Source organism: Athene cunicularia (genome assembly GCF_003259725.1).
Source record: "Athene cunicularia isolate RWA chromosome Z unlocalized genomic scaffold, athCun1 chrZ_part2, whole genome shotgun sequence".
In the NCBI taxonomy this organism is placed as follows: domain Eukaryota; kingdom Metazoa; phylum Chordata; class Aves; order Strigiformes; family Strigidae; genus Athene; species Athene cunicularia.
Genome location: NW_020799143.1, coordinates 2,745,671 through 2,757,857, shown reverse-complemented (window position 1 = coordinate 2,757,857; position 12,187 = coordinate 2,745,671). Strand labels below are relative to the sequence as shown.

General features: G+C 39.9%; 1 protein-coding gene across 9 annotated transcripts in view; it reads left to right on the top strand.

Moving 5' to 3' along the window:
- Positions 1–12,187, top strand: part of PIGG (phosphatidylinositol glycan anchor biosynthesis class G) — a 101,398-nt gene that overhangs the window by 264 nt on the left and 88,947 nt on the right. For 8 of the 9 annotated variants that reach the window (XM_026866078.1, XM_026866077.1, XM_026866079.1 and 5 more), the window contains 5 exons: positions 1–41; positions 3,487–3,692; positions 4,831–5,040; positions 6,555–6,743; positions 9,811–9,949. The exon at positions 1–41 ends at the window's left edge or, in 1 of these variants, runs on beyond it. In XM_026866078.1, coding sequence (XP_026721879.1) covers positions 1–41; positions 3,487–3,692; positions 4,831–5,040; positions 6,555–6,743; positions 9,811–9,949 — 785 coding nt within the window. Of the gene's footprint in view, positions 42–83; positions 566–3,486; positions 3,693–4,830; positions 5,041–6,554; positions 6,744–9,810; positions 9,950–12,187 lie in introns of those variants that run through there. The other variant, XM_026866083.1, reaches the window with a different exon arrangement.

Genomic DNA, 12,187 nt, shown 5'->3' with positions numbered 1-12,187 from the left:
CCGCGGGGATCCTCCCGCCGAACCGGCCCCGCCCGGCCCAGGTAACCAGAGCAACCCGCCCCGCCCCTAGTCGTCGAGGCAACCCTCCAGCCCCGCGGCCCATCACAGGCGGCTTCTGGTCACTAGGGCAACCGCAGCGGTCGCCGCGGTAACGCTCCGCCCCTGCCCGGCCTCGCTGGTGCCGTCTCTTCGGCCAGAGCCTGGCCGGGTGAGGGACTGGGCGTCGCAGCCCCGGTGGCTGCTGCATCGCGTCTGCTGCTGTCGGCTTGTGTTGGGCGTGTTGTTGTGAGATGACAGAGGCAGAAGCAACCGGTGCGACCCCTCTGCCGTGAGGCGCCTCGGTGCTGCAGGACATACTTCTGTGGCGCCATCGTGTTTCCAGACCTGCTTACGAAACAGTTTAGAACTTAACTAATTTTGCACGTAGTTATTGATCTCTGCCAGCAGTTTCTGCTCACGGTCGCAAAAAGCTTTAAGCATCAGGTGTCACATTTTTGGAGGGTGTGCTTTTCTGTCGTGTTATTCCACTTTTTATTCTCTGATGCAGCTGTCATAGTCTTTGATGGTAAGTTGTTTCCATTAAGGAATGCCATTTCAGTTGTAACGCTTCACGTGCTTGCTCTATTAGCTTACTGGTTGTGTTGTGCTTGATAATCATTGTTCTGTGATGCTCACTGTGGTGTGTGAGTGTCTTAATGCCACTTGAGTGAGACTTTAACGCTTCACTAGTGAGGAAGATAACTTTAGTAATACGAGTTTCTTTCATAGTGTAGACAGATTGCAAAATCACAATGTTGCTGTCCATTACTATGTCTTTACAGATCCTGCTGTATTCCTTAGCAGAAATTGCAGAACCAAAGATTTCAGGCATCTTTTTAATGAAGAGTCTGTAGAGGATGTGTTGATATGTAGCTCTCTTATATGCCCAGTCACAAGCTGTATTAAAAGGAACGTGAAGAAGAGGAACGTGTACTTGAGGGACTGTCCTTCACCAGTGTTTGGAGCTTGTGGGGTGAAACTTCAGGTTCAGTGGACAGCTGAATTGAGTAGTGTTTTACTCATACAGATCTCTTGTTTGGGATGCTTACTTATGGTTACCTTGGTGGAACAGGACTGTAACTGCCAAACTGGGTCTTTAGCTGCTTGTTATCATAAATTCTTCTAAAGTATATGACTTTGTGCATGTTGGGACAGTCTGTCTTAAATAGTGAGAAGGTTGTATAATTTAGCTCATGCTGTGCTGCTATCAGTTAAGCAGGAACACTGAAAAAAACTAATAACAGATCTGAGTGAATGCTGCCAGATGCTTTTTAGGTGATTACCAAGACTGTCAGAGATGCTTGATAGGCTGCTGTGAGTGAAATGTTGCTTCCCATGTGATTATTAGCAGGAGACTTAACATGGAGTGAGACTGGGTGGGAGGGAAGTGTCAGACAATTGGATTTTGAGAAGAATGATTTGATTTGAATAGTATAAATGTGTGCCACAGGGCTTTACAGAGTTTAAATTTAGGCATATCACTAGTAATCCTAGGTATAGATAGGCAAAAATGGAGTGACAGTGAAATAATACTTCATTTCTGTAATTCTTGGGTTACAGTTTGCTTACAGAGTGATCTCTTTGTCTGGATGATAAGCTCTGAAGACAGAGGACTGCTTATTAAACCATCACACAGAAGGCTTTCAGCCTACTTTAGATCTGTTCAGAAAAGAGTGTTTCTTCAGTGCTTCTGTATTTCCTGAATGTTTCACTTTGTGAGCCCTGACTACCATTGAATTCATCCTGTCTGTGGGATGACTGTATAGTAGTGATTCCTTACAGCACATCATTGTAGTTTTTGGTAGAACTTGTGGTTTTCTTTACTGCTTAAGTAACTTTTCTAAATAACCATAGTCAAGATAAATAAACTTTCCTCATGCAAGGAGTTGCACGATGTGTGGCTTTAGCTATCTTAATGAGTATTTTCAGATGGCTTTTAATCAGCTCCTAATTCCTTTGCACTTCTTAATACTTTGATGTACTGATGAATAACACAGTAGGAAGGAGTTGTGAGTAGCTTATATGTGTTTGTGATCTGAAAATTTTTGGTGTCCAGCAGATTTTGTTTCCCTAAGCGAGTGGATAGGAGTGAATTGTGAGAAAGATTTAACTAACAGTACAGTACATGCAGCTGCCTTCTTGTTTTTCATTGAGAGCTAAAGCATGCCTGCTAAATTGATAATTCAAGTCCTGGAAAAACAACTTTATCATTTTAATCAGGATTGCTGGAAGTTAGCGTTTTGTGTTTCCTTCTTCTTCCTGCTGTGCCCCTCTCCCCGGTTTCCTTATCTGGAAAAAATAACTAGCAGTAATGAGTCTGTGACTGTCAATTTATTGATGCTTATCTGTATACCCAAAAATACAATTTCTAAGTTTTTTTTTAAGGTTCTCTTGTCAGACATGACATTATCTGTGACCTTTCCAAATTGTCAACTACTTATTCAGAAACACATTTTATTCTAACGGAATGTGAAAATCCTAACTTTATTTAATGCATGTACTGAGAAGCTGTTTCACCACAATGTTGTCTGAGTAGAGATTTGTGGGTATGATCCGTTCTGCTTTCTTTTTGTCCTTCTGTGTCTTTTCCTGGTAGAGATATGGGATCTGTAGAGGTTGGGCCAAAAAGTGCTGCTGTAAAAGCTAAATGTCACCTTATGGACCAAGCTGAATGCAGATAAAGAGTTGCTGAAGCCAGCATTAAGCCCATACAAGAGAAAGAGGTGGGCTTGAAGGCATGACATTGCCCACTACCTGAGTCATAGCAGCATTTTTCTGTGCTCGTCCACATAGCATGGTCAGGGGATTCTAGAACTGGATTTTGGCCCAGAAGCTGCTATCACTGCACTATTGTGGCATACATCTTGAAGGGTGCAAGTGTGCACAAATCTTTTCCCTTCAAATTTCAGTGAAACTGCCTATTTCTGTGTAATTTTCCTGTTCTTTTATGGTGAGATTTGGTTGAGAAGCATTACTTGAGATATGTTCTGATGTCGAAAACTGGGTATTAGCATAGGTGAATGCTACATCTTTTTTCTAACAAAAGTTGTCTGTGGAATATACATAGTTCAGCTTTACTAAATTAATCAGAGAGAAGGTAGCAGCAATCCTTTCTTATTTGTTTGAACATTTTCTGTTTTGTGGCTTTTCCTTCATTCTCCCAATTTCACATAATGCATTTCATTCACATTTTGCTTTCCTTGCTAGGCACTGTATTGGATTTTTTGTTGTTGCTCTCTGACACTGCTGTGCTCGATGGTCTGAAAACACAGCTTACTCTGACTACTTCTCATGTATGCTATTGTTTGCAGCTTCTCATGTCTGAATGTAAACAATAAAGAAGTTGGAAGCACTTATTTCTGTGGTGAAGTTGTCCTTTAACTTCTGTCTAGCCATTGTTAAAATTTGTTGATGACTTTTATATACCCTTTTTTTTTTGTTGTTTAGGAATGGTTTCTAACTGGACTAAAATTCCGCCACCACTTTTCAAAAAAGTTGTCATTGTGCTGATAGATGCTTTGAGAGATGACTTTGTCTTTGGATCCAAAGGTAAACAGTTCATGCCATATACTACACAGCTTGTTGAAAAAGGGACATCCTATAGTTTCATTGCTGAAGCAAAGCCACCCACTGTGACTATGCCTCGAATTAAGGTAAGTGGGTTTTTTCAACTTATGTTGTTTCCTTTAAGAAAGTTTTGGAGGCTGAGTTGTTACATATGTTCAGAGTTGGCATAAAGGGCAGGTTTGCTGTGTTACTGCAATTTTTGGCTGAAACTTGCTTTGCTGTAGTAGTGCATGTGATCAAGACCTGATTTACCATGGCCCAGAGGTGCTTTCTGTGGGAAAGGTCAGGTGGTTGAAGCAAATTAGAGAGGTAAGAAGTGGCAGCTTCCACTTAAGTCACTTTGTCTTGTTTTGTTCCTTTATTTGGCATCTATATGATGGGTAGGTATGTGAGAATCAGTTATGGGCAGTTAAGGCCCTAATGCAGGCTCAAATAATTGACTTAATCTTTTTGTTTGTAATCATGGGAAAGCAGTATCTTCTCAGTTGTCCAACTGTTTTCTATCCAAGACCATTCTGTGTTTTTGTGACTTCTGATAGGAAGTCCAGTTTCGTGTAAATTTCTTTTGTCATAGGGATGTTTTTGCAGAGCTTAAAAAGAAAATTGTCTCAAGTTCCTGGTAACTCTAAGATGGTTTGTCATTGTGTCATCAAAATAGTTGATCATCCAGGCTTCTCAATGATGCATCTGAGTGACATTTCTTGCATTGAAGAAGTTGAGGTAGTGAGCTTTGGTAGGTCAGCTAGCAGGCCAGTAAGAGAGAATCTGGTAACTCTTGATAGGTGGACTTAATTGCATTTTCCAGCAGATACTTAGTGACTGTTTTGAATGTTTACCATTGCTATTGTTGTGTTAAGTCAGTTTACTTAGGCCTTCTAAACTGTCTTTTTGGTGATTTAATGACCAGTAAATGAAGCAAATTTTAACTGGCATACAAAGTTGTTTTGCTGTCTACTAATTAAGAAAATATTATTTTCACCTTTCTGTAAAGCAATTATTATCTCTGACATCAGCCAGCACTGTGTTGCAGCAGGTGAGGTGACAGGGCAGCTCATATTCTTTTACTTTATTATGTTTCTTTATTGAAAATGTAATTTCTCTGCCTTTATTGCTGGTTCTCACACTAATACTGTCTTCGTTGCTTCCTCTTACTCTAATTTTGTCTTCTGAGAACTGGAAACTCTTTGGTTTCTGTTACTATGTCTCTTTTCTTGTTCTATGTAGGCTTTGATGACGGGTAGCATACCTGGTTTCATTGATGTTATTGTGAACCTCAATTCTCCAGCTCTGTTGGATGACAATCTGATATGGCAGGCAAAAACAGCGGGGAAAAGAATAATCTTTTACGGTGATGATACTTGGGTTAAATTGTTTCCACAACATTTCATGGAATATGATGGAACAACATCCTTTTTTGTGTCAGACTTTACAGAGGTGAGAGGCTTTTCATAATTGCAGGTTAAATTATATTAATACAAATACATAGTGGTAACTTCTAAGAATGAATGAGTAAAACTGTCCTTGTTCTGAAGTATGAACCTGGCAATTAAATAGAAATTTGATTTATGTGTATTTTCAGTATTGGCTGTGTGGAGCTAAGCATTTCAGTCCATCATGCATATGCTGTGGGAAGTGTTCGATGATACAGTAACAAACAGGGTGTTTCTGTATTACTTTCCTAAACATAAGTTAATGTCACAAAACTTGCTGTCATAGGAAGCAGACTTTCTTTGTTGAAAAATTCCAGCATTCATGTTTCCAGTTTGCTATCACATTTATATTTGTATGTGCCATCTAGAAAAGGCCTGCTAATAAATAATCTTGGTCTCTTAGAGGCATACTTTCTGTAGTATTGTATTGCTTTTGTAGTTGCAATATGAGTGGTGTTTCAGTATGTTATCAAAGAGGGAACGTAGAAAGTAAATGAAATAAATTGTGAAAAATCTTATTCTGGGCACTCTAAAAGAGTAAATGATTTGGCAATTTTAGTTCATATTTTGAACCTTTATGATTTGTACAACCTCAGGCCATTGACCTGTTGCTACTGATGTAAGAATTATCATATTTAAGGCAGTTAGATAGGTCTAATGTGAATTGGAAGGCACTTTTAATTGGTTATTCTAATAAGACTTACTGAATCTTCAATGCGGAGTGGAAAAATGCAAACATGCTGCTGGTCCTGTGATTATATGGCTCTCAGGCTCTTTATGCAGTCATTATGCTTTCTGAATATAGTCCATTGAACAGAAAGTTTTTTACAGTTTTTTAGTTAGTTATATCCAGAGTCAACAAAGCATTGTTGCATGTTAAATTTTTTAAAGATTTTTAAAATCCAGGGAGAGATATATATGCAACTAAACAGAGGTTGTCAACTTAAGCAGGAGAACATGTGAACTAGGCTCCAAATGGAACTTTTCAAATAATTTTTCTTCCTTGCTATGTCATCAGTTCTTTTTCTCACAGCCAGTACAGTCTTCTGTTTGCATGGTGGCAAGAATTGAGTTGAAAGAGCAGGAGTGAATTTTTTCCACTGTGCTTCCAAGCACCAAAGAGAGACTTTTCCCTGTACCTACTTGTTGTGAAGCGATACATCAGGAGAGTAAAAGATGAAAGTGACTGAAAATTTCTTGAAACAGTTTTTAAGCTGATCTGTGGAAGCATGAAAACCCATTTTCTCTGTTTGTCCGTAATCTGCTAATTCACTAAAATAGTGAAATGGGGTGAAAAATCTGTTTTGTAAGACAGATTTTTTGACTGTGTGGCATTGAACTAATCCATCTGTTGTGGTTTTTTTTGTTGTTTTTTTTTTTTTTTTCCTTGTTAAGACTGTGAGTGACTGCAATTCTTATTGGCTTCTACAGAATTTTCATGGGTTGTGTGATCTAATTTTTCTATGCTTTTTACAAGAGGAAAATTATTTCTACCTTTTAATTGCTTTTATTTTTGAGGTTGATGATAATGTTACCAGGCATTTGGATAGAGTGTTAAAGAGAAAAGACTGGGATCTCCTAATACTGCATTACCTGGGGTTGGACCACATTGGACATATGGCAGGGCCAAACAGCCCATTAGTGGGACCAAAACTTCATGAAATGGATAACATCCTGAAGAAGATTCATATTTCTCTTCTTTCAAAGGTAATATAGCTCATTCTTGGACCAATGTCTTGTTAGTTGTGGACTAACTTTAAAGTGCTTGCTTGTTTGTGGGTGGCAGCTTGTTTATTCCTAGAACAAAACGGGTATTCTGTTCTTTTCTTCCCTGGCCATTCCCCAGTTAATAGTGTAGTGTAACATTTTTAAGGATTTACTGGCTGACCTGTGGTAAATAACTCGCCCTTGGTGTGCAGGAAGAGGAGAGGAATGCATGCCAAAATTCTCTTACAATTCATGAATTAAAATGGTGGTTGGTGCTTTCTAGTAAAGAAATTCAGAAGAAGGAGTAGTGGGTAGGTATAGCTAATAGCTCTGATTTCTACAGTTGTGAAGGGTGTACCTAATTCTTAGATATTGAAAAGATTCATATGGAAATGGTAGTTGTAAACAGCATTTGTCTTATGGTAAATGTAGCATGTGAATACCAAGTCTGAATCTGGTTTTACATTTGGAAATACAGGATGTCACTTATCTGAATAGTCTGGATAGTGAAACACCAAGTCCTAATTCAAAGTGACCTGAAGCTTCTTTCTGGTTTGTTTTTGGCAACTGCAGTTCAGAATAACTGTTCATAAAATTTCGATAATATTTTAGACAAATGGGTGATATTGTATGAAAACAAGATTAGTTGAATTGATGAAATCCTCAGCCTCCTCAGCCAGAATACAGAGACTGGGAGAACGACCCCCCTGCAATCCAGGAGACAGTCAGTGACCTGCTGCATCACATAGACATATAAAAGTCTATGGGACCAGATGGGATACACTCGAGAGTGCTGAAGGAGCTGGCTGGGGTGCTCGCCAAGCTGCTTTCCATCATTTACCAGCAGTCCTGACTGACCGGGGTCATCCCAACAGATTGGAAATTGGCCAGTGTGACGCCCAGATATAAGAAGGGTCGGAAGGATGATCTGGGAAATTACAGGCCTGTCAGCTTGACTTTGGTGCCTGGGAAGCTGATGGAGCAGCTCATCCTAAACACCATCATGCAACACATGAGGGACAACCAGATGCTCAGGCCCAGTCATCATGGGTTTATGAAAGGCAGGTCCTGCTTGACAAACGTGATCTCCTTTTACGACAGGGCGACCTGCTTATTGGATGAGGGAAAGGCTGTGGATGTTGTCTACCTTGGCTTTAGCAAGGCTTATGTCACCGTTTCCTACAGCATTCTCCTGGCAAAAATGACTACTCGAGGTTTGAACAATTGCACACTTTGCTGGGTAAAAAACTGTCTGGATGACCGGGCCCAGAGCGTTGTGGTAAATGGAGTTAAATCCAGTTGCTGGCTGGTCACGAGTGGTGTCCCACAGGTCTCGGTGTTGGGGCCACTCCTGTTTAATATCTTTATTGATGATCTGTACGAGGGGATCGAGTGCACCCTCAGTCAGTTTGCAGATGACACCCAGTTGGGTGGGAGTGTTGATCTGCTCGAGGGTAGGGAGGCTCTGCAGAGAGACCTGGACAGGCTGGAGCGATGGGCTGAGGCCAGCTGGAGGAGTTTCAATAAGGCCAAATGCCAGGGGCTGCCCTTGGGCCACAACAACCCCCAGCAGCGCTACAGGCTTGGGGAGGAGTGGCTGGAGAGCTGCCAGTCAGAGGGACCTGGGGGTGTTTATTGACAGCCAGCTGAACAGGAGCCAGCAGTATGCCCAGGGGGACAAGAAGGCCAATGGCATCCTGGCTTGTGTCAGCAATAGCATGGCCAGCAGAGACAGGGGAGGGATCTTACCCCTGTACTTGGCAGTGGTGAGGCTGCACCTCGATTTGTGTGTTCAGCTCTGGGCCCCTCACTACAAAAAGGACATTGAGTTACTCAAACATGTCCAGAGAAGGGTAACGGAGCTGGTGCAGGGTCTGGAGCACAGGTCGTACGGGGAGCGGCTGAGGGAACTGGGGGTGTTTAGTCTGGAGAAGAGGAGGCTGAGGGGAGACCTCATGGCCCTCTACAGCTCTCTGAAAGGAGGGTGCAGAGAGCTGGTGTTGAGCCTCTTTAGCCTAGTAGAAAGTGACAGGACAAGAGGGAATGGCCTCAAGCTGCTCCAGGGAAAGTTCAGACTAGATATTAGGAAGTATTTCTTTACAGAATGGGTTGTTGGGCGTTGGAATGGGCTGCCCAGGGAGGTGGTGGATTCCCTATCCCTAGAGGTGTTCAGGAGTTGGGTCAATTTAGAGCTTAAGGACATGCTGTAGGTGGGAACTATGCTAGGCGAACGGTTGGACTAGATGATCTCCAGGGTCCCTTCCAACCTAGATGATTCTATGATTCTGTGAAAAGAGAGGTTAAATCCTGTTTGTGGAAGTTATGATCTCAGGAATGTTGCAGTGGTTTTGCTGGATTTGTTTAACATGTTTTGCTTTTGCCAACTATATGCAAGCCTTTATCTCCATCCTAGGATACAGAAGTAATAAAAGCACTTTACTTTTGGATACAACAGGTTATGGTAATAAGTAGAGATGACAAAAAGTTGCTTTTATAGAATAACATTTTTATTTTCTGCCATCTTTGATTTGTTAACTCAGAATTGTTGGGACAGGCCTCATTTATGCTTCTGTTTCTCTTCAGAAAAATAAACATAATTTTTATTACATGTAACATTATTTAAAACTTACATTAATATTTACAATATCAGTAATTTAGATCTTATATTAAAAATTCAATGAAGCTGAAGAAATAGAGGTTGGGAATACTTCTCTGTTAGTGCTCCTGGGGTCCTGATCTTCTTCCCACAGTATGATGACGTTTATTTAATCCTTTAGACATTTACTTTTGACTCTGTAAATAAGGAGTTTTTTAAAAGCTTTTTTGTGGTTTTTGTAATGTACTGACAAGTATGTTAGATATGTATGCATGCTTTAGCTGTTAAAAATAGATATTGCTACATAACACCTTGTTGCAGAGATGTTTTGTAATCTGCCTCAGGTGTTGTGAGTAAATTTAAAAAATGGAATTTGACAAATATTATGTGTTAAAATTATAAAGTTAGCAAAGCATTATATGTACGCAGCTTGTTTGTACAGTGACTTAAATTTATTTCTCTGACTTGCAGGAAGAAGCTTCTCTGCCCAATTTGCTAGTTGTTTGTGGGGATCATGGGATGTCTGAAACAGGTAGTCATGGTGGTTCTTCAGAAGGAGAAGTGTACACACCACTGCTGTTTGTCAGCTCTGCTTTTGAAAAGAGAAGTGGTAAGGATCAAAGAAGCTTGAGCTTTATTAGAACACATTGCCATCTCTAATCTATATTAGCTCTAGAATTCTTCCTGAAAAGTACTTTGGTTTGTTCTACAGGTATCTGTCAAGGCCCATTTTGCATGACCTAAAACTCTGGTTTTAGCTGGAGTTTGCATCTGTGTCGTGGTGAAACCATGACTTAAGTTTTGTAACCACCGAGAGAATGGGTATTTCTCAGATGATAACCTTGTGCAGCAGTGTCCTTCTTGAGTGTTGAAAGCTAATGAAATCTGTTGTCAGGATCCTGGAATACTGGTAAATGGATAGCATTAGAAGTAAAATCCTATTTGAAGTGAGTTTTGTCTTTCTTGGCCAGAATATTTCTCTGACCTCCATTCTCTCTCAGACAACCAGGATAGAGGAATGAATGACAATTTCTCATGCTGAGAGTAACAGGAAAGAGGAAGAATTGCTCTTGTGAAAGGTGGAGAGATGACAACTGTGAAAATGTGACTATTGATTGCTAAGTGTTAAGGAAAGAAAATGGAGTATGAGTGCATTTACTGTACTGGCCAGGCAGTTAATTTTAAATAATTGGTGTGAGTTTATCTGCTTCTGAAACTCATTTTCTACTTGTATATTGTAGGTTAAGGTAAGAGGAAAGAAGGGAAAGGCGTGGTAGAGAATCTTTAGTCTAATTTGTAGAGTCTTGCTTAAATAAACTACTTGACTGAGTGAATTGATGAAAGGTAGTGATACCAGGAGTGAATATTTTTTTCATAATAATACTTCCCTCTACCTTTCATTCTGCCTCTTGCTCATTTCCATCTGATTTCCTTGCTTTTAAAGCCTGTTTGCAGAACCTTGCCTTGTTTACCTTGCTGAAGGTTCCTGCAGCACAGTGGAAGTACATTTATCTGTCTGTCATTTCTAAAGCTATTATCCAGCTGCAATAGAAAGCATTCTTGAGGAGTCATTGAACTCTTTTCAGATATAAACCAGAACAAAGTCAAGAGCTGACCAAAGCTCTCAGGTAAGTTTTTGCTTTATAAATTTCACTGGTATGTGTTGACAGTCAGGCCATATGAATGTAGATTCTGTAAATGCAATCCCTTTTTCTTTGGGATTAAATTCTGTTAGGTTTGAACTGGATGTGCAGTTTTTACAATGCACCTGTCTTTAGTGTGCTGTCAGAATATTACTCGTGTAGCCTTCTACAGTTATGTGTCACCCATGACTGGCTAAATGCATTTGGTAGTTTGGCTTTTTTTAACCAGTTAAGAACTTGCTTTTAAAGATGAAATCTGAAAACTGCTGGCATACAGGCACTCATGCAAAGAGGCTTTAGGGATTACAGATGGCATTCTGTATGGCATTAATCAGAGCTAGATGAGAAATGAGAGAAGTTCTAATGCACTTAAAGGGATCCTTGATAGTAATAAAGACTGTATATAGAATTCTTTCTGTACTGTATGTCAGTCAAAACCCACTCAATGCCTGGAGTTACAAAGAGAACAAGGTAAAATCATAATAGAAGAACACAGTTATATAACTAGTAAAGCACACAAAGAAACAATTGGCAAGACAATTTTAAACAAAAGGGTACTTCTGTAGTGAAATCACTGATGCATGTAGATATCTGTAGGACTGAAGGCTAATCCTGATTAACTGCAGTAAGGTAATGGACTCCTGCACAAAACCCTTTAAAAATCACTGTGTTTGCTTTCATGGAGCCATGGATTTGGTCCTCAGCATTCTTTACCTGACCTCTAATGCTGCTTGCCTAGCAACCTGTTATTAATTAAATCTTGAGCTGTTGTCATTATATCAAGAAGCTTCTAGAATGCTGTCAGCATTAGATTCTCATTCTTCATTCATGCATTAGTCTACAGTAGTGCTTTATATTCTTTCTAATGTAGAAGTTATCAAACTTTCTTAAGATATAGGATGCAACTTGATATTAAAGTGATATCATAGACCATCTCTTCTCTTACTTGTTTAGTATTAATATTGTGTTTACAGTAGTTCCTAGCATTGAAGAGTAATGCTCGCTAAGAATTGAATAAATTTTGAGCTTACAACAGCAGAGGACAGCAGCTGAAAAAGATCACTCGGCTCTCTAGATCACTTGAAATAGCTGATATAATGCCAGTGAAAAAATTTTGGAACTAACAAGATGCCAGCTGTCTCTGGAGAAACAGAATGGGCCTGTTATTGAAATACGTTTTTTCTCTCTCTTTTTTTTTTTTTTTT